The following is a 22,493-nucleotide window of genomic DNA, read 5'->3' as shown; positions in this document are numbered from 1 at the left end:
GGTTGCAGTGAGCCGAGATGGTGTCATTGTACTCCAGCCTGGGCAACAGAGGGAGACTCCGTCCTCTCAAAAAAAAAGGGGAGGGGGAGAGTTAGCTTGGCATGGTGGCTTGGTCTGAGATCTTAGGTACTTGGGAGAAGTAGGCCGGGAAGGATTGATTGAGCCCAACAGTTCGAAGCTGCAGTGAGCTATGGGGGACAAAGCAAGATCCTGTTTAGGAAGGAAAAAAAAGAAAAAACCCAGCAGCAAAAACTTAGTTTTATGACCGAAATTTATAAATGGACTACACTGTAAAGCATAATTATTCAACTTTACTAGAAATCCAGTCACATTGCTCCACAAAAAAAATCTCAAAACTAATTGCATCACACCAGGCCCTGTAAAGAGAACTGATCTGTAAATCTGATATGAAAGGTCATGGCCTACACCAAGCCAACCACATGAAAGTCCACTGGTGGCAAAGAGCCTCCTAAGCAGCTGGCCACCAAGGCAGCCAGCAAGAGCACTCTGGCCACCAGCAGCTTGAGGATGTCCTTCAGATACAGGCCCTGAATCATGGCAAACTCCGTTGCTATCAGAAGTCACTGAGCTACTTAAGGGAAAAGCTGCCCTTTCTTAAATGTTAGCACAAGGTTGCTGAATGAGATTACAAAAAAAATTAATGCCCCAAGGGTCCTAAATAATTGGAATTATATCTGTTCCACTGAACAGAAATTATTTGCATCACAAATAATTTACATCAAAAATAATTAGCATCAAAAATAATTTCTGGTGATACAAATAACAGAAATTATTTGCATCACCAGACAAAAGCCTCCAAGAAGTAACTTCAAGAAGTGTGATACCTTTAATCAATAGTAAATTGTGAGATGATAAAAGCACATTTCCCTGCAAACTTTGTAAAAACTATAAATGCTTTATAGTGGGACACATTATGTCCCCTCCCGTTTTTCCTTAGAAATCTTACGATTTTTCTTAAACTACATTTTAAGTAAAACAAGATAAAAATATAGCAATTGTAAGAAAAATGTCTATGAAGCCCCATAGTAAAACTCCTTGACATCCTTTACTCATTAATCAAATTCGGGCTCAGAAACAATACCCCAAAATGAAGGCCAAAGAAGCAACCTCAGAAGCAAAATATTTCTCTTTCTCCTGCCCTCCTGTCTCTCAGTCCCATTCTCTTCTGAGGCTAGACATAGAAACTAAAATTCCTCTTTCCCAGCGTGGCTTATGACAACCAGAATCCTTTTTCCCCAAAGCCAGCCATAAAAACTAAAAATATTACTCTAACTTCCCTTCCACCTTTTTGTGTAACAACTAACCACAGAGAAATTATTTGAGCCACCTTGTTTAACTGCAGGTCATAAGATCCCATTCCAGAGATGGAGCTGTCCCATACCCAATACCCAGAAGGAAGGAATGCATGTTCAAAGAGGTGAGGGATGAAATGAACATTCTAAACCCCTTTGACAGAATAATGGACGCTCCTTTGGCTAAACGACCCCAAAAGTTTAAGTTCCCAGGCATGACAGGATGGAGGCTACACATCCTGTTTGTTTCTACCCTTCTTCCCCTTTCTAATCACTGCCAGATTTTCTCAAAGTCCGATTTGAGGGAATAATACACCAGAAAGCCCCTTTACTTACTTTATCTGGCCCCTTCCACCCTTCTCCATGGTGGTCCAGATAAGACAGGTATTAAGGACCATAGAGTTTCTTGATAAATGACTGCAGACCCGCAACTGAATGTGACCAGTCTCCTCAGAATGCAGATCATAGACTTCTGCCCTATATTTCAGTTTTATATATAGGACCTAATTATAACTTATTTACATGTTAAATCTTCACCCCAAATTGATCATGTGACATATGTTACATACATGTAAACCTAATACACACGTGCTAGGGTCTCCTTCATGAATATTCATAGCTCCTCCTATAACCTGTTAAATATGTATATTTGGCCCACCCATTCCTCAAAAATTCCTGTTGTATCCCTCTCTCCTTCCCTCCAACTGCCTGTCTCTCAGCAAACCAAGGCTACCCTTCCCAGCCTGTCAGAATGGCCACCTTGCAGGCTGCAATCCTTTGAGAAATAAAGCTCTCCTTTGCAAATGTATGAACCTTCTCATTCTTCAGTTGACAGAGGCCAAGAAAAGTCTAGACAAACAAGCCTTGCTGGGTTTCTCCACTCAGTTTATTAACATTACATCATACCCTTTTTATCCAATCAAATTTCTACAAGGTTGTCCATATGTTGTTGAACCTAAGCATAAAAGTGGACAATTTTTTCTTGTATCTTTGTGTTTTCATCCTAAAGGCTCTCTTGAACACGTTAATAAATTTGTGTAACTTTTCTACAATTAATCTGCCTTTTGCAAGCTAATCTTTCAGCAAAGCTTCAAAGCTTGCCTTGGCTCCTACAAAATAATAAACACTTTAATTTTGTATTCTTTTTAGACTTCAAAGTAATTGACCTGATGTTCTTATCTGAGTCTTTCTTGGAGTTTATGTAGCTTCCAGGAATAGCAAATTATTTTCTGGAGTTTCTTCTTTTCATGAAATGGCATTGTGCTTCCACAGTGATTTCTCTTCCCCTTTTCTTAAACACCAGAATTAGCAGTTGTAGATGCTGTCCCTCAAAAACATACAATAGAGAGAAAAATATTCATATAATACTTCCCTCTTTTTTTTTTTTTTTCATTTTTGGGTCTTGCTCTGTTGCCCAGACTGCGGTGCAGTGTCACAATTATGACACTGGAGCCTCAAATTCCTAGCCTCAAGCAATCCTCCTACCCCAGCCTCTTGGGTCACTGGCATTATAGGCCTGAGCCACTGTGCCTGGCTAAAAGAATTTCAAATACTGTCCACTTACTGATATTTTGCCATGGAAATATTCAAACATCAATAATTTTGCTAGTTACCCACCTCTTCTTGCCTCAATGAGTCATGGTTTAACAAGCCCCCTTAGTTCCCTAACACAACTGTATAGACATGTAGATGTAGATATAAATATAGATACTTACTTATTGTAGATTAAGTCCAGATGCTATAACTGAGTTCATAGAAGTATATTGAATATCCTCATTGTTTCAAGGCGTATGCTGTCAAGATTTGGTAAAGAATCAAGAAACAGAGGAGAGAAATGGAGAATCCTGGAACAATGATATTTATAAAGAATAACGCAAGCCACGGTCAGATGCAGTGACTCACGCTTGTAATCCCAGCACTTTGGGAGGCCGAGGCAGGCGGATCACCTGAGGTCAGAAGTTCGAGATCAACCTGGCAAAAATGGTGAAACCTCATCTCTACTAAAAATGCCAAAATTAGCTGTGTGTGGTGACCCGTGCCTGTAATCTCAGCTACTCAGGAGGCTGAGGCAGGAGAATCGCTGGAACCTGAGAGGCAGAGGTTGCAGTAAGCTAAGACTGCAGCACTGCCCTGCAGCCTGGATGACAGAGCGAGACTCTGCCTCAAAAAATAAGAATAAAATAAAAAAGAATAATACAAGCTGCATATGTAATGTTGATTTTTCCAGTAAGCACATTTTAAAAATTAATAAACAGGTAAAAGAATTTTAATTATATTTAACCCAAAATACAAAATCATTAATTCAAAACATAGTCAATATAAAAACACTATTAATGCAGTATTTCACATTCTTTTTTAAATCTTAAGTCTTCTAAATATAAGGGACATCCTATTCAATTTGGTATTAAATGTTTGTTGGAAGTAAATGGAATTTCATTGTGATTTCATAAACTTCAGTGCTCTAGAATTAAATTCATATATGTGATTGTTCAAAACATATCTAACATTTTCCAATAACTGAACTATCAGCTTTTGAATTAAAATAACGAAAAGTAAGTAAAATAAAAATTCAGGCCTGGCACGGTGACTTATGGCTGTAATCCCAGCACTTTGGGAGGCCGAGGCGGACGGGTTACGTAGGTCAGGAGATGGAGACCAGCCGAGCCAACATGGTGAAACCCCGTTTCTACTAAAAATACCTCTCCCTGCCCCCCTCCCAAACACATAAGCCGGGCGTGATGACAAGCACCTGTAATTCCAGCTACTCTGGAGGCTGAGGCAGGAGAATCTCTTAAACTCAGGAGGTGGAGGTAACAGTGTGCTGAGATCATGCCACTGCACTCCATCCTGAGTGACAGAGCAAGACTCCTCAAAAAAAGAAAGTCAGTCCTCAGCAGCAACAGCCACATTTCAAATGCTCAGTAGCCACAACTGGTTTCTGACTGTTTTATCACAAAACACAGATCCTACGGGAAATTGTGTTCAGGTATGGAGATAATGATGGAAATTACTGATTAATACAAGTGAGCTGGTAAGTTCTTATATAATCAGGTAAATTTTGCACTGAGTTCTAAAATAAAGCTTTACACATATTTAGAGATGAGGATTATGAAAGGAACTGAAGGTAGCTTCAGATGGCAAAACACCAGATTGACAGATTTAAGAACACTGGGGAGGAAATCAAACTGTGGGGCATAAAGATGGAATTTCCTTAATGGTTCTCACTGACTGTGTTTTGAACCTTTAACCTAAACTGTATCTTTTAATTTTGGAAACACTTTTTAGATGTAGATATTAACATCCTCATAATAGAAATGAAAAAACTAAAATGAAAATGAGAAAACAGAAGACAGTATCAATAAACAGGCCTTGGACCTCAGAAGATGACATGTAGGGAGTGTGGAGAGGAAAAGCATAGAGGGCATAGCTCTCATTAACAAACAGCCCAGCCCACAGATACGTGATCATACTGTACAAAAGGATTTCAGTTCTTTACTTGCTTCTTATAAAACCATTTTGCCAACATATCTAACCGTTTTACCATGATTTAAAGTGTACATAAGTTTCTTTTTCTGAAAAAGAGAAGCAAGGGACTCATATAATACTTCAGATGTGAGACTGAAACGCCTGACAACGTGTAACTTCAGTCAAGATTTGCCCATAAGTCCTAAGATAATTCAAATTTGCAAAATAGACACTAACTTGAAAGGTGCAATTGTATCAATCCTGTAGTTAGCAGAATTTTGATGAATGCCCTAAAATAGGGCAGGTTTAACAGAATTCAAGGAATGAACAGGAATGCACAAAACATTCTTTGTCTCCTCCCCGCTCCGCTTGCAGACATCCGCGGGCATTTGCTGGCAGAGATAAGTTTGGTTTGGCCGTCTCCCCTCCAGGGAGGGGAGACGGCATATTCATGATGTCAATCGCCTTAGACTACTTGCCAGCGTCATTGCGGACCTGCTACAACACTTTACAAAATAGCTTTCCAATAAGAAAGAAAACCTAATGGGAAAGAAAAACAAAAAGAAACTAGACCTTGCAACAGGCGCGCACGCGCACTATCCCTTTCTGAACTATAGTACGGTTACACAAACGCGAACTTGTAAATCTAAACTCTGCCTGAACCAAAGTAGCCAATAGATTAAAAGTATGTAAATTAAGAATTCCCAAACTGCTCTTTTTATTGGCCAGGAAAAGAACACCTTACAGGGAACCCGATAGGTTGATTTAAAATACTGTGTTAGGCTATAATGTCATTCCTTAAGAATCTTTTCCAGTAAACATTTGTTACATTTTTAAAGTAATTGGGAGCTGTTGAGTTTGGAAGCGAAAACCAAGTTAAGAAGTCCTGTTATTTGGGTGAGTCCACTCCTATAAAAGTTCTGTTGGACGTGTCTTAAATCGTTCAGGGCACCTCAGTTCTCTCCCGCAGGGATCTGGAGAAACTGCGCCATTATTGTCTTATAAAGAAACAACCTTCTAAGACTCTCTTCGCCGCCATCTTTTTCAAGATTCTATACTGAAAATACTTTTTTTGACGGCTCTTGCCATTATGTCTGGACATTTTAATTTGAACACAACAAAATAATACCGTTAAATGATTTGAGTCAAACCTAGTATTACAGAGGTAGGGATTCCACGATGTTAGAATTTTACTCTAACACAAATGAAACACAAAGTTCCTTATGTTTAAACAGTGTGTCTTAGAAAACCTTGTTTGAATGAATTAGCTATGGACTCCATAATGAAACGAGGACTCATTGAGAGATACTTAGACAACGGATTTTAAATGAGTGCCTAGGGAAGGGAAAAACTTCAGGAAAATTAAGCAGAAAACAGCGGCGGAGATTTTTGAAAACAAATTCTAAAGCATTTTCTAATTCAAACACATTCGATTTTTTTTATAGCTAAACAGAATAAAAGGTCAGTCTATTAAGTTAAATGATAAAATGTCTTTGCAGGTCATGCTGTCTGCGAATCATCAAAGATACCTGTATCAAAAAACAACTTGTTTAAAGGAGCCAGTTCTCTATCCAAATTTACCAATCAGAATCTTGCACTGAAAACATAAACCAATCGTGAATCGCTCCGAGCACTTCCGGAATTTAGCAACCGACACTAACAGGGATTGTCCACAATCCAATCAGAGTGATTCTGTTCCTATATAAATAGAGGGGTAAACGAATTTTCCTAACCCACTTACTTTGCAGTTGAGGTATGGCGCGTACTAAGCAGACCGCTCGTAAATCCACAGGCGGTAAAGCACCGCGCAAGCAGCTGGCCACTAAAGCAGCTCGCAAGAGCGCTCCGGCCACGGGTGGCGTGAAGAAGCCTCATCGCTACCGCCCTGGTACCGTGGCTTTGCGCGAGATCCGTCGCTACCAAAAGTCCACCGAGCTTCTTATCCGGAAGCTGCCGTTTCAGCGCCTAGTGCGAGAAATCGCCCAGGACTTCAAGACCGACCTGCGCTTTCAGAGTTCCGCTGTGATGGCGCTGCAGGAGGCCTGCGAGGCTTACTTGGTGGGGCTTTTTGAGGACACCAACCTGTGCGCTATCCATGCCAAACGCGTCACCATCATGCCTAAGGACATCCAGCTTGCCCGCCGCATTCGTGGGGAGAGAGCGTAAATCGTTTTGAGTGCCAACCTTCAACCCAAAGGCTCTTTTCAGAGCCAATCACTTTCTCCATGAAACAAGCTGTAATCCTTCAAGACACATTAGACCACGAAACTGCACTGATCGAAACAGACCTTTGAAATAATGGCATTTAGCCCCCTCAATGTAATGCTTAATTTAAATTTCCAAATTCAAGCGCTTCCTCAGGTTTTGCCTGGGGCTCCGCCTCCCTCCCCGGTTTTCCATTGGTTTAGCAGGCTTTGTTTTGCTGTTCAGGCCCTTTGCTTATTTCTTAACTGCTTATTTCTTGTACGTATTTGAGCTTGCCCGAGGGGCCAGCGCTTTTGGTATGCATCAGGCTGCCTTACTCCACTAGTGTTTTGACACCCAGCTACTTGCCGGCGACGGTCGGCGCCTTGAGTGCGGTCAAGGTTACCCTCTCTGTGCGCCTGATATTGGTCTAAGGCTAAGGTTATTAGCTGGAACACCTAGACCCGTGGCATTAACACAGCTCTTGCAGACTTGAAAGCCTTGCTTAGTTTCTAAACTGCAGGAGTCAAAGCAACGAAGGTACAGATGAGTGTGTCTGACATACCTGAGTGCGAAAGGAAAATGCAAACATCATGAGCCTTTTCAACTTTCTAGCTGATATCTTTTGTTTCCTTTTTTTTCTTTTTTCTTTTCTTTTTTTTTTTTTTTTTTTTTTTTTTTTTGAGATGGGGTTTCTTGTTGCCCAGGTTGCAGTGCATTGGCGCGATGTCGGTTCACCGCAACCTCCGCCTCCCGGATTCAAGCGATTCTCCTACCTCAGCCTTCGGAGTAGCTGGGATTACAGGCATGAGCCACCGCGCCCGGCCTTCCAGCTGATATCTTAAAAGAACTTTTCAACTTTAGTAAATACCCTGTTTTAATCAAATCTCATTAAAAGTACCCCATATTTATCATCAAATGAAAATCCTTTGATGACTTCCAAGTTCTTACAGAAGAATATTCTGCCTTTCATAGAAAGGTACAGCTTCGAAACTGGTAGATGAAGGGAAGGAAAATAGGGAATTCTGTTCCGAAATCATACAGGCTGTTATTTGGAAATGCAGAAGGGTGTATGTACTATATGGGATACTACGTGCTATTTGGAAGAATTTTGTATATTTAAACATTTCAGCAAATTCCTCAGTTTTGAAATGGGGTGGAGTAGTTTCAACTGTCATTGAGAAATTTCTATTAACTTTTTTTAATGTGCTGTTTTCCCTCAAGTTACACTAAGGAAAGAGGTTAGTCATGTGGTAGTGACAAAGCTGTAAATAGCTATGCAGGCCAAGGTAGCCATAGTAAGAAGTCCTGGAGATTTATGGAAGACATTTTTGTTCATGGAAGCCCGTCAGACATAAAGACGTGGGTCCTGTGAATTACAGATTCAGTGTATGAGGAAAACAGTATAACTATCCATAATTAAGGTAACTGCTGTCAGATATTTGTACCATAGTGAACATCCTATTATGCTGGATAAAAGCATTCTCTATTTAAATGTTGTTTCCTGTATCCTGTACTTTCTTTAAGATTCTACCTCAGCAAGTTTTAACCTGTATTTCTGTTACAGCTGTTGGACTTCAATACATGAGGACTTGGACTTGGTGGGCACAGAATGCATCTTTTTATATCATTAAATCCACCAGAACACCTAGCATGGTCATTTGCCTAAAACAAAGCCTCCGGAAATTTAGTCAAGTTGAGATGTAAAATAAAAGATTACTGAAAAGAATTTACCGTTGAGTGAATTCCTATTTAGAAAAATAAAAGATTAGATAAAGTTTTTATAATTTTAATATATAGTTTTTCTAAATAGGAAAAATGCACACTTATTGAGTGTCCACAATGGACCAGAAGTCATGCAGTATTTTATGAAGTCTCCAAAAATGTAAGTTCAATAGTTATCTATTATCTAAAACAAATTTAAAAACTGAAACTAAGAAAATGTCAGATAGTGCTGGAGCCAAAACTTTCCCCACCAGGCATTACTGTTTTAAATAAAGAGCCTCAGCAAAATCCTCATCACTTACTCCTGAGGGCTTTATCACCTGGAATAGCTACTAACATGTTTAAATTTTTCATATACAATAAAATAAATGGATATCTTAAAATGTACAGGGTCTTAGGCCAGGCAAGGTGGCTCATGCCTGTAATCCTAGCAATTTGGGAGGCCAAGGCAGGCAGATCGCCTAAGGTCAGGAGTTCAAGACCAGCTTGGCTAACATGGCTAAACTCAGTCTCTTAAAAAAATACAAAAATTAGCCCGGCGTGGTGGCACGTGCCTGTAATCCCAGTTACTTGGGAGGCTGAGGCAAGGAGAATCACTTAAACCTAGGAGGCAGAGGCTACAGTGAACCGAGACTACGCCAGTCCACTCTAGGCTGGGTGACAAAGCAACATTCCATCTTTAAAAAATTAATAACACCAGCCTAGCCAACATGGTGAAACATCGTCTCTACTAAAAATACAAAAATTAGCTGGGTGTGGTGGCAGACATCTGTAATACCAGTTACTCAGGAGGCTAAGGCAGAAGAATCTTTGAACCTAGGAGGTGGAGGTTGCAGTGAGCCAAGATTACACACCACCGCACTCCAGCCTGGGCAACAGGGCAAGACTCCATCTCAAAACATAATAATAATAATCATAATCATAATAATAAAATGAAATGTGCAGGATCTTATATGATTGTGAAGTTATACTATAATTAGTACTGCAAATTTTACAGATATGAAACTCATATACATACAGTAAAATATGACACTAACATTCACAAATTTTAGCCTTACTGTATACTATTCAAATAATAGCCTTGATTTAACCACATATACACAAGAAACTTTCTTCAAAGGCATACACTGAGAAAGTAGTAAATAATACTAGATGTTTTTAAAATAAATTGTGATTTTATTTGGGGAAGATCTCAAATCTTACTCATGTGTCAGATCATATTTTCTATGTACTTGTTGGCACACTATAGTGTGTATCCATTTCACAGTTACATACTTGCCTGCAAGTACTTATAATTAAAATAAAACAAGTATGTAATCTCTGAATAACCAGTAGTTTCTTCATATTATAAAGATAATAGCTAAAACTCAAGACAATTCAGAAATCCCATTTTATTATTTCTCCATACCCTCCCTACTTGACCTGCCAACAGTAAATATTGACATGTAACATTTGGGAATTTGAAAGGCAAACTTGAAATATTTTTTTCATTTTTGTTTTGTAGTTGCCACCACTAAAAATTGCATATATGTATATCAAATGGTATACTTCTGAAGATAAGGAACATAGTCTTGTAAATCAGGCCATGGAAACAAGAGTCATGAAAGGGGCAGAGAAATTTGTTACCCCTGTTTTCTCACACAGGAAAACAGAAAATGAAATCACTGAATTTGATGACCATCTGACAATAATGTAACCCATTTGATGGAATTTTTTAATTCAGACACACACACACACACACACACACACACACGCCCCTAGAGTAGTGGAAAATAGGACAAATGCTCTATAGTTCAGTTTAGTTAATGGGAGTAAACAATAGATGCATTAAAATTTTTCTATTGATAATAATTGTTTTCAATTATTAAATGTCATGAAAGCACATTTTCAGAGATAAGTGTACATTTTGAATTAGAGGGATTTTTGCATGGAGATGTAATTTCAGAAGGAATTGGAAGTATTATAAAGATTCTCATGGGGAATTGTTCCAGAACAAAGTTGTAAAATAATAATAATAATAATAAAATAAGGAGAAATAGAAAGGTTACATTGTTATTAGTGTCTTTGAGTGCCAGCAGACAGTATTATGAAAAGGGGCTAAGAGGCTACAGGGCTTTCCCATGAACCTATGAGAAGCCACTGACCTTTTTCATAAGGCATATTTGGTTTTTGTTTTTTAAAATGGGTCAGGCGTGGTGCTCACACCTGTAATCCTGGCACTTTGAGCGGCTGAGGTGGATGAATCAGCTGAGGTCAAGAGTTTGAGACCAGCCTGAACAACATGGTGAAACCCCATCTCTGTGAAAAATACAAAAACAAATTAGCCGGGTATGGTAGCGTGTGCCTGTAATCCCAGCTACCTGGGAGACTAAGGCAAGAGAATCAGTGGAACCAGGGAGGCAGAGGCTGCAGTGAGCTGAGATGGAGCCACTGCACTCCAGCCTGGGCAACAGAGCAAGACTCTGTCTCAAAAAATAAATAAGTAAATAAATAGTTAAGAGAAATTGGAGGCTAGAGAAATTAGGGAACTAGTTAGTAAGCATTGGAATCATTCTAGCTATGATAGAATGAAGAGAGAATGTAGAAGGGAGAATATATAAGAATTATTTAGGATTCTATAAAAATCAACCTGATTTAGTGACTGTGTAACAGGGATGATTGAGGCCTCCCCACAATACCATGAAAATCTGCTTCCTCAAGTTAAAGTAGTGACTTCAGGTTGATTCTAAAAATTACTTTTGTGTCAGACCTATGCTATACACATAAGAACTCTCCAACAGCTAAGATAGTATGAAAATGCCCTTCACAACTTCCATGCTAAGACACTGTTAGTATTCTTTATCAATCTCAAGATATTCATTATAACTGCTACCAAAATTTTAAAATATGGAGAAAGATTTAAACAAGTTCAGATTTCCTTGAAAACAAGTGCATGTCCTCTGTGGCAAATGAATATGAATATGAATTTATATAAATCAGAGAAACTCTGGAAGATCATTGATTGAATCATTACATTTCATTGCTTCTGTTGATACCAAACATATTGTGAAATGGATACTTCACAAGGGGCCAGACATAGAAATACATAAATTCTGCTTCTTTCTCAATGAGCCTAAAAAGGAACTGGAAAATACCACTCCTTTTCCAGTTGATGTAACAGAATTGAAGCAGCGTAAGAATGATTCTAGGAATCAAGAAACTTGTTTGAGACGTAGGTCCACCATTTAGTGACAGCAAATGGTCATTTCTTGCCATTTCACCTTTCTAAGAGCCAAGTTTTTTAACAGTAAATCAAGCATTTTAGCTATACCTGATATAAATGCATTGTAACTGCCCAAGTGAGGCAGTTAAATAAGTGCTTTGCAACAGTAAGGAACCAGAGGTATGTTATAGTCATTTGGACTGCTCTTGTGGAATGCCACATTCCCCACCTAATTATCTTATTCCTTATCACTTTTCATCAAAAGCCTAAATCTTGTCATTCTGGGTACTAAAGACCTCCCAGATCTCTTCTCCCCGTTGGGGATTGGAAAATAATACCCCAAAAGGAAGGCCTTAGAAGCAGAAGTGAGTGACCTACTGCTATTCTTTGGCCTCTCATCCTCCGTTGAGGCTACACATAAAACTAGACTCCCTCTTCCCCAGGGTGGTTACTGAAACTAGAACCCCTTTTTCTTCAAAGCCAGCCAGAAAACCTAAAAACCTTACTGTAACTTTTTGCCCTCCTTTCTGTGTAAAACCTAGCCATAAAAACGTGTATGTCTTATGTTGTTTGGCTGTAGATCATAAGACCTTCCCTCATTACAGAGAGGGCCCTCTAGAATGAGGAAGGAATATCCAGAAGGAAAGAATCTTGCCAGAGGCCAAGAAGAGTCTAGACACAGAGGCCTTGCTATGTTTCCCCAGTCTATTAGCATTAGATGACACCCTTTTTATCCAGTCACAGTTCTACATGGCAGTTGGTACTTTGTTGAACCTAAGCATAAAAATGGACAGTTTCCCCTGTACCTCTGGGCCTTCATTGTGAAGGTTCCCATGTCACATAAACCTGTGATGAATTTTGACTTTTCTATTAATCTGCCTTTTTTCCATTGATTTTCAGTGAACTTTCGGAGGGTGAAGAAATTTTTGCTCACCTGTATTTTTCACTCATTTTCAAAAAGATTATTTTGAATAAATATTTCAAATCCTCCTATTTATTCAGATCCCCTTCTCAATCAAGCCACTCTCATACAGGGAGCTCTTTTGGCTTTCTCTACAAAGAAGAAATTGTGTGATGTAGCTGTGGTTCTCAAAAAATTAAACTCCTGCTTATAACTAGAAACATATCACAGGCTACATCCTTTTTTTGGGGGGAGGGAGGCAAATAATAATGTAAAATATAATAAAATGTTAACTAATAAGCAGAATATAAACAAAGAAGTAAGATTAAGAGGTATTATTATAATCATGAGGGATTTATGGTATTTGGTCCCACAGCAAACTTGTTCAAGAGTTCATTACTTGTTTTGTGCTATGTATTCTGGAGATTCTGGAAATCTATAGACGCCTTCTCAAAACCACGCTTTAAAAAAATACTTAAATGGGGTAAGAAAGGTGGTGACACTAAAATATTTTTTTTCTTAAAGTCTGTATATGTGCTTGAGTTACACATCAAATAAGATCTAGCAGCAAGTATAATGTTGGCTTGAAAGGTTCACAATTAGCGTAAATTATTTCAAGACACCTGTAATAAGTACAAAGTAATATGAAAAATCTATGATTATCATTGATGTGAAATCCAGTGATTAGCTGCCTGTACTCACAAAGGAAATAACCAAATTGCATTTAGGATTTGTAAAAATGTAATTTTTTTCCCATCTAGAGTCCCATAAACATCTGTAGAAATCAGATTTTGTCGAGATTTCTCAGTACTATTAAGTGGGCTTTTCTAAAATCAAAAACAAAACAAAAAAGAATAACCTCAACCTCCCAAATACAATGGAAACAGTAGTACGTCCAAGTCAGCCCAACTTCCTACAGCCCATTTCTTTGTCCGGGTAACCCCAATTTCGGGCTTCTTGCTCCATTCTCCAAGGTTTTTCATTTATTTTTCCTTCTCTATTTCTTATCTAATCACCAACTATGTATTGGATAGCTAACTCTAGCTCCCTGGTTCATCTCAATCTGTGAGAAAGCAATTTGGGAAAGGAAGTAGATTATAAACTGACAGAGGTTCCTTTCATACTATCTTTTAGCATCAGGGTGGCAGCAATACTTATGGAAATTTATGCAGAATGACTAGGTGAGTAGTCTCCAAAAAGAGAATCCATTTGGAGAATTCCATCTGAGGGGGAGGGGGAAAAAAAACAGACTTTTCGACTAGGTCCCAGCATACACAACTTTTAATACCGCAACCTGATAGGTGAAAATTTTTGGCTCGATAAAACCGTGCAAATAAAAATCTAACAATACGTTCTGATTGGTTAATTCAGCAGGCTCTCCAAACCAATAGGAAAGCAAGTTTTACAAAACTGAGTCAGAGACTATGATGACTTCTCCCTCCGATTGGCTTAACACTAGAATTGCATTTTTTTTCTAAAGTTACCTGGACGCTGGAAGCAAGACCAAACTCGCTCCAAACGCAAGACCTGCTTTGCCACGCGGGCCTAGTTGCCAGTAGGCTTAATACACCGAGTCCTCCGCAAAGACAGTTACTCCGAGCGGGTTGAGCCAGCACGCCAGTGTTACCTGGCGGCAGTGCTAGAAGGTTAAGAGTAGGCAAAAATAAATGAACAAGCAAGAGAGCTTCTGGGAAAATAAGTCCTGGAGACGCTGGTCAGACAGAAAAAGACAATGGCCACACTTTTTGAGACAGGCTCGCTCTATCTTTCGCCCAGGCTGGAGTGCAGTGGCGCGATCTCGGCTCACTACAACTTCCGCCTCTCAGGTTCAAGTGATTCTTCGGCCTCAGCCCCCCGGAATAGCTGGAATTACAGGAGCGCGGCACCAGGCCTAGTTTTCATATTTTGTTTAGTAGAGACAGGGTTTCACCATGTTTTTCAGGCTGGCCTCGAACTCCTGACCTCGTGATGCGCCCGCCTCGGCCTCTCAAAATGCTGGGATTACAGGGGAGCCACCTCACCAGGCAATGCAGGCCCACACTGCCTATTTCCAAGTACGGTACCTGACGGCCCATAAGACAGACACCGGGCGCCACCTGCAGTTGGGCCATTTTCAACGCTGCACAAGATGGTGGGGCGCAGGAACCTTGGGCATGCCACGTACTGCTCAACCAGGACAGGCTGTGCTCAAGAAGTCACCTCAATGCTAAAGCAAACTAAAGCATTTACACCATATCCCTGTGCCAGGAATAAAATTTTTTCAGAGCCACTTTTAAGCGCACGCTTTGAGAGAAAGCAGCCGGCCAATCACACACTACCGCGGGAATTTGAAGAAAAAGCAAAACCTGGTAGTTTAGCCTTAGCTACTCCGGTGGCTGTGGCGGAGGCAGGAGGATTCTCGCGCCCAGGCTGCTGGGAACTGTTAGTTACTGAACCCCAACCTGCATGACTGGGATAGACCGCGCCCGCACACCACCCCCGCACCCCCCTGGCCTCGCAAAAAAGGCGCCAGCTCTTTTGACTGAGACCTATGGGTGGCTCTGAAAAGAGCCGTTTAAATTTTCAAGGCGGAAAGTCCCGTCAGTTTCACTTTTTCTTCGGAGCTGCCTTCTTTGCCTTTGTAATCTTCGGCTTCGCCGACTTAGGCTTGGCTGTCTTGGGCTTAGGAGCTTTGGCCTTAGCTGGACTCTTGGAGGCTTTTTTTGGCTGGGGTGTTTTCACCTTTTTCGCACTCTTGGCCACTTTCTTGGTCCCAGAGGCTGTTGCCGGCTTCTTTGCCTTCTTAGGAGTCTTTTTGACGCTTTTCTTAGGGGTGGCGGCGCCACTCGCTTTCTTGGGCTTCTTGCCTGCTGCAGCGGGCTTTCTAGGCTTGGCCGAGCCAGCCTTCTTGGCCTTGGGTTTGCCTTCCCCGGAAGCGGCTTTCCTGTTCAGTTTAAAGGAGCCAGAAGCACCAGTGCCTTTGGTCTGCACCAAAGTACCCTTGCTCACCAAGCTCTTGAGGCCAAGCTTGATACGGCTGTTGTTTTTCTCCACATCGTAGCCAGCAGCCGCAAGCGCTTTCTTAAGCGCGGCCAAAGAAACACCGCTGCGCTCTTTGGAAGCTGCCACTGCCTTGGTGATGAGCTCAGACACTGGGGGTCCAGATGCCTTGCGCTTCCCAGCAGTAGCGCCTGCTTTCTTCGCCTTTTTCTTCACAGGTGTTTTTTCTGCTGGTGCAGGAGTGATAGGAGCAACTGGAGCAGTCTCCGACATGTTTTTGTCTCGCCAGAAGAGACAAAAGAAACCTCAAACTTTCAGAACGGCGTGTCCTCTACGCCGGAGGCTGAGGGTTTATATAGAGAGACGCTGAGTGATGATTGGTTCCTTGCTCCATGCGCTGAGCTGCTGGAAAAGGACTCCTCCGATCTACCGCGCTGCTGTGTTTGTTGCCCCTTAAAAAAGAGTAAAAATATAAGAAATCGGGGCATGAAATAATGAGGAATTTGGGGGAAACTGATCCGAGAGACTTCGGGCTTCATTCCTGCCTCTTTTCCTTTGCCTAGTTTTAAAAGCGGCGTCTTGAAACTTTTCTTATTCCCCCAACTCTCTTTCAAACTTCGGTCAAATCGAGACAACTTTCAGGTTTTCCTTAAAAATACTATTTCTCCCTCTTTCATTTGCAAATGTCTCTTCCAGGGCATTGTTCTGTCAATTCTTATGGTCTCAAATTTATATAGATAAACTCATTTTTATTCAAATGTGTAGGGAAATTGGTTTTTTTCGCAGGAACAATAGCACAGGCTCTCTGGCGAGTTGTTTGCATCAACCTCTAGCAATTGGCACTGAGGTAGAAAGTTCTATGTATAAGAGGGGTGATTATTTTAGAAAAGATAGTTTAAAAAAATAATATTTGAGTTACCAGTGTGTAAGCTGGATTTGATCTCTATATTTCAGTGGTTTAAACATTTCCAGAAAGATAAGCGTGAGGCGACATCATTCCTCTTATAGAAAAAAAATCCTAAGTAGAGTCACCAACCTTCTCTTGAAAGTTAGGATCATGGATTTTTCCGACCTAGAATGGGCATTAAAGATCAACTACCACATCTCCAAAACAGAAAACTAAACCAACAAATAATAGAATGGCAGGCCAACATCATTTTGCCAACTGTGAGCATTGAGAGCTTGTGTACATGTTCGTGTCCCATCACTTTATAAATAAGTTAATGAAAGACACTTTTTTTGCTAATATTCCTCATATAATTTTGTACATTTTTTATATTTTGAAATCACATAATACAAATTTTGCTTCCTCTGTATACAAACTGTTTGAATAACTGGTAAGAATCACTTTAAAAAAATAAAATACAAACTTTCACCATTGCAAGTGTGGGCATCAAGGGTTAGAAAGAAAAAACTCTTATTTAAATCACTTTCTAAATTTTCATCATTCTCTTTGGCTTTTTACACACAAAATGTGAACTAAGCTGTCACACTCTAAATTAACAGGTTGAATATGTCCACCTAAGGAGCTGAACAAATATTGCAGAGCAAACATGAGTAATTTCACTATTCCTTATCATTCCTTATCTGTTAGTTTGCAATACAGCTGATGGAATTAGGTTATTATTGGATAATTGAGCACATTAATATTCTCCATCAAATAATCAGATGCTGAAATGAACTCCTATATTTGTTAAAGAAACAAGAGAAATAGTTTGATCTTATGTTTCCTCTAACAAAAATACTCATTTCAAAAAACCAAGTTATTCTGGCCTACACTCAATAGTGATTAGAAGATTTTTTCATATAAACCCTAGATAAAATAATCAACTTTAAAGATGTCATCTTTCCTCATTCAACAAATTTCATAAAAAATTACTTAGCTTATCTTGGCCAGACTCAGTGGCTGTCTCACACCTGTAATCCCAGCACTTTGTGAGGCCAAGGTGGGCAGACAACCTGAGGTCAGGAGTTCGAGACCAGCCTGACCAACATGGTGAAACCCTGTCTCTACTAAAAATACAAAAATTAGCCGGGCATGGTAGCACATGCCTGTAATCCCAGCTACTTGGGAGGCTGAGGTAGGAGAATCGCTTGAACTCAGGAGGCGGAGGTTGCAGTGAGCCAAGATAGCACCATTGCACTCCAGCCTATGCAACAAGAGTGAAACTCCGTCTCAGAAAACAAAATTAGTAAGCTTGTATTAAGTAATTATTTACTCTCTTGCACGTATTGAAAACAAGTCTCTGGGACTTAAGACCGTGTTATATACCACAAAAATACAAATATGGTTTATAAAAGAGCTAAACTTACAGAATTCGATTAGTACCACCCCATAATTCCAGTAGGGGAAGTATTTTATAGGTTTCTGGAGGCAGGGGCAGTGCATCTTCATGGATATCATTATTAACAGTGATAGTCACAAGCATAATATAAGTATTTCTTTTTGGGGACCATAGCTTTATATTGCCTAGACATAAAAATACAATTAAAATTCAGATTGTTTACTGTTTATTATTTTGATCATTATTGTAGTCTTAACATTTGTTGGATAATTGTTGGAATTGTTCACCCTGTTAGATACAGTCAATTAACAGATGCCACCATTTCATTCTTGTGCAACACTGACTGGTTCCCACGGCCACTTAGGGTCTCAATAAGTAAAAAGGCATTGGGTTAACTAATCTCTGCCCTTTCTGGAGGGCAATAACTGAGACTCAGTTTCACCAACAAATTTCACCAGATGTTCAAAGAGGAAAGGAACTGGGCTACGTAATTTGGGACCTAGGTACTTATCTTCTCTGTAATTGCAGCATGGACAAGGTTCCTGAAAGTTGGATCACCCCATGGACTGTAAACTTGAAGTCCTGCAAAGTTTCACCTATTATGTTGGTAGTCCTCAAAAAGAGTTCTGTGTTGCTTTGGAATCCTAAATCTGAATATATTCTAAAACAGTAGATTTCCCATTACACTGAGGTTGGAACCGTTTATTTTATAGATGCAAAAAGTAGGTAGGAAAAACTAGTTAGATAAATCATAGCTGTCTAACTTATGGCTCAGTGTTCTCTTCATTTTGTGTTAACTCCCCTATCCCCACCACCACCATACTAAATGACTGTGAGAGTTGTAGGTAGTATTCACTAGATCAATCCAGTGAGACAGTGCTTAAGCATCACACAATTCAGATTTTAAAGATTATCAACAAAAAAAGAAAATATGTAGAATATTAAAATGGGTGAAAACATATATAGACTATTACAGAAAGTAAGGCTTTGTGTTAGAATCAAATGTGTTCAGAAGGTCCATGAGAAATCACATCCATTACAACCGTCCTTGAAATTCCTCTTCAAGTACAACAGTATTGTATTAATTTTATTTCCTAAAAAGGCCACTACTACACTCAAACTTACAATTTTCTTTTCACATGTCTCAGGCATCCACCAAACTCCCTGTTCCCTTCTAGACTGGATTAGAAGCTCTTCAGAAGAAACCCCCTTATCATAGATACAGCCCAATAGAACTTTCTGCGATGATAAAAATGTTCTGTATTGACACTGTCCAATAGGTAGCCACTACCCATATGCGGCTATTGAGCACTTAATGTGGCTAGAGTAAGTGTACAAATTAGTTTTTAATTTAACTTAATTTAAATAAAAATGAGCACATGTTGCTAGTGGCTAATATAGAACAGCAGAGCTTTAAAACAATTATTCTCAAACTTGAAAGAGCATACCCACCACCCACTTAGAAATCTCATTAAAAATGCAATATCAATTCCATTGATTTGGGGTTGAGCCTGAAATTCTGTATGTCTAACAAGCTTCAGAGTGATGCCAGTAAAGCTGGGATATGGCTGCTCCACCCTTAAATACTCAACAGTAAGTAGAAGTATGCTGGTCTGATATCTGCCCCCTAATCCTGAGTTTACTTTTCCCTTTACTAAACTTTTGTATTCTTTAAGGGAATAAATGTGATCACCTTTGTAAATCTGGTATTTGTACACCATTCTTGGCATGTAGTGGACATTAAATTGTTGAATGAATGAAAGATGCTTGTTTGGTGCCTACCTCAAAAAGGAGAGCATTTGAGATCCTTGTGTCTATTCCTACAGATAACTGAACCTAAGCCAAAATTTAAGTAGACTCTTAGCTGCACAAAATGAATAATCTTCTCACTGCCTTTAGGCACCAGCAGAGAAGGAATTTTTAAGTTGCCCCTGCAGTATATAGGAGGCAATGAATGTGAAGGAGTAGAATGTAAGAGTTAATGTTGAATCTTTCTACTACACATACCCTATATATGTAGAACATTTCTTCAGGAATCTTTTATTAGGACAGTATTTCACAGAATTTATTAGTATTATTTTTGTTAATTTACAAATCTTTATTCACCATGATTTACCATGTATGCTTTAGTGGCATAAAAGCACTGGTAGGTAGCAAGGTAATGACACTCTAGAATCGAGCCAACAATACAATACCATTTATTAGAGGATGATGTCTTCAAGCCTGGGGTTCCTTATCGTTATGCCTCAGATATTGCATTATACGTTGAAAAAGAAAGAATGAAACTTCACTTAATATTGATTTCCCTTACTAGAGGTCTTTCTTTATTAGGAATGCCAAAAACGATGTGAATGTATACCTCTCTGCCAAACGCTAAGTCCCATGATTGGCCAAATTTAAGAAGTATTGCACATTTTAAGAATCAATAAAAATGGCCGGGTGTGGTGGCTCACGCCTGTAATCCCAGCACTTTGTGAGGCCAAGGCGGGTGAATCACCTGAGGTCAGGAGTTCAAGACCACCCTGGACAACATGGCGAAACCCCATCTTTAATGAGAAAATACAAAAATTACCTGGGCATGGCGACGCGTGCCTGTAATCCCAGCTACTTGTGAGGCTGAGTCATGAGAATCGCTTGAACCCAGAAGATGGAGGTTGCAGTGAGCTGAGATAGCACCACTGCACTCCAGCCTGGGCAACAGAGCAAGACCCCTCTCAAAAAAAAAAAATTAGTAAAAATACATTTTTCAAGAATCTTCACATTTACAAATTACGGCCAGGCGCAGTGGCTCATGCCTGTAATCCAAGCACTTTGGGAGACCAAGAGAGGTCCCCCGATCACCTGAGGTCAGGAGTTCAAGACCAGCCTGGTCAACGTGGCGAAACCCCATCTCTACTAAAAATACAAAAATTAGCCAGGCGTGGTGATAAGCGCCTGTAGTAGCAGCTAATCCAGGGGCTGAGGCAAGAGAATCGCTTGAACCCAAGAGGCGGAGTTTGCAGTGAGCCAAGATCACGCCACTGCACTCCAGTCTGGACGACAGAGCGAGACTGTTTCAAAATAATAATTTTATTCTCTTGTCTATCCATTTGGTAGATAAGTGTAGCGTTACTGCCTCCTTTTGGCAAATGATAAGGCTTTTAAGAGACAGATATTATCAGTTCTTCGAGAGCCCACAAAAACTGGGCTAGAGAACACAGAAACCTACACTCAAGACCCAAAGAAGGAAAAGGGAAGGAGTCAAATCAAGTTGCATTTCCCCTACCCTCACCGCCCTCTTTCCTTCCCAAGGCAATAGCGTAGGGGACGCCCAGTAAGGTACGGAAAAGGCGGAGACAGAGGTTTCGTTCCCGCCCCTCAAATTCAGTCTCCAAAAAGGTCCGCATAATTGATATATAAGGGGCTTCAGGGAGACGCAAAGTTGTAGAGGTAAGTCTTAGTGTTCATTTCCGACCATGTCTGGCAGAGGCAAAGGTGGTAAAGGCTTGGGAAAGGGAGGCGCTAAGCGCCACCGTAAAGTGTTGCGCGACAACATCCAGGGTATCACCAAACCCGCTATCCGTCGCTTGGCCCGACGCGGCGGCGTGAAACGCATTTCTGGCCTCATTTATGAGGAGACGCGAGGTGTGCTTAAGGTGTTTCTGGAGAATGTGATCCGGGATGCTGTAACCTACACGGAGCATGCCAAGCGTAAGACAGTCACCGCCATGGATGTGGTCTACGCGCTCAAGCGCCAGGGTCGTACTCTGTACGGCTTTGGTGGCTGAGCCTCACCCCGGCTTTATTTAACAGCTTACCCATAAAAGGCCCTTTTCAGGGCCACCTCCATCGTCACACGAAGGGCTGTAACTGATTACAGCGAAAATACTGGCGATTTGTGTTTCGTTTTGTAAGCTTTATTGGGTTGTAGCTGAGTTAAAAACAGCTGTTTTCAGCGACACTCCCAAGATGGCGGATGTGTTAAGGACAAAAAGCGAAAGAACATTAGAAACTTAAGGTATTTCGATCTCAATCTTCCACAAAAAAAAATAGTGGAAATGATTCAGGAATACCAGCCATCTTTGGTGATGTATGGTGTTTTATTACTAGTTTTCTAAAATTTACTCTTATATTAGATGGCTACGACAACTACACTAAGTATTACACTTTTTGAAATGGAGTTGCTCTTACCCAGGCTCGAGTGCAATGGCGCCATCTCGGCTCACCGCAGCCACCCCCGGGTTTAAGTGATTTTTCTGCCTCAACCTCCAGAGTAGCAGGAATTACAGGCATCCACCACCACAGCCGGCTAATTTTGTATTTTTAGTACAGACGGTTTTTACGTGTTGGTCAGGCTGGTCTGGAACTCCCGACCTCAGGTGATCCGTCCGCCTTGGCCTCCCCAAAGTGCAGGGATTAGAGGCGTGACTCACCGTTCCCGGCCTAAGTGTTATTATTTA

General features: G+C 40.3%; 2 protein-coding genes across 2 annotated transcripts; one reads left to right on the top strand and one right to left on the bottom strand.

The window, feature by feature from the left end:
- Window positions 1-5,588: 5,588 nt before the first annotated feature.
- LOC111541141 (histone H3.1-like) lies at window positions 5,589-21,863 on the top strand. Its single transcript, XM_026446598.2, has 3 exons — window positions 5,589-5,675; window positions 6,278-6,884; window positions 21,495-21,863. The coding sequence occupies exons 2-3, from the start codon at window positions 6,534-6,536 to the stop codon at window positions 21,819-21,821; spliced, it is 678 nt and encodes a 225-aa protein (XP_026302383.1). The 5' UTR covers window positions 5,589-5,675; window positions 6,278-6,533; the 3' UTR covers window positions 21,822-21,863.
- H1-3 (H1.3 linker histone, cluster member) lies at window positions 15,327-16,116 on the bottom strand. Its single transcript, XM_023209698.2, has one exon. It carries the CDS (start codon window positions 16,040-16,042, stop codon window positions 15,377-15,379), a length of 666 nt encoding a protein of 221 aa, XP_023065466.1. The 5' UTR covers window positions 16,043-16,116; the 3' UTR covers window positions 15,327-15,376.
- Window positions 21,864-22,493: the final 630 nt, after the last annotated feature.

The sequence above is a fragment of the Piliocolobus tephrosceles genome, chromosome 5 (genome assembly GCF_002776525.5).
Source record: "Piliocolobus tephrosceles isolate RC106 chromosome 5, ASM277652v3, whole genome shotgun sequence".
Classification (NCBI taxonomy): domain Eukaryota; kingdom Metazoa; phylum Chordata; class Mammalia; order Primates; family Cercopithecidae; genus Piliocolobus; species Piliocolobus tephrosceles.
Note: the sequence above shows the minus strand (reverse complement) of the source record. Positions and strands in the feature narration are given on the sequence as shown.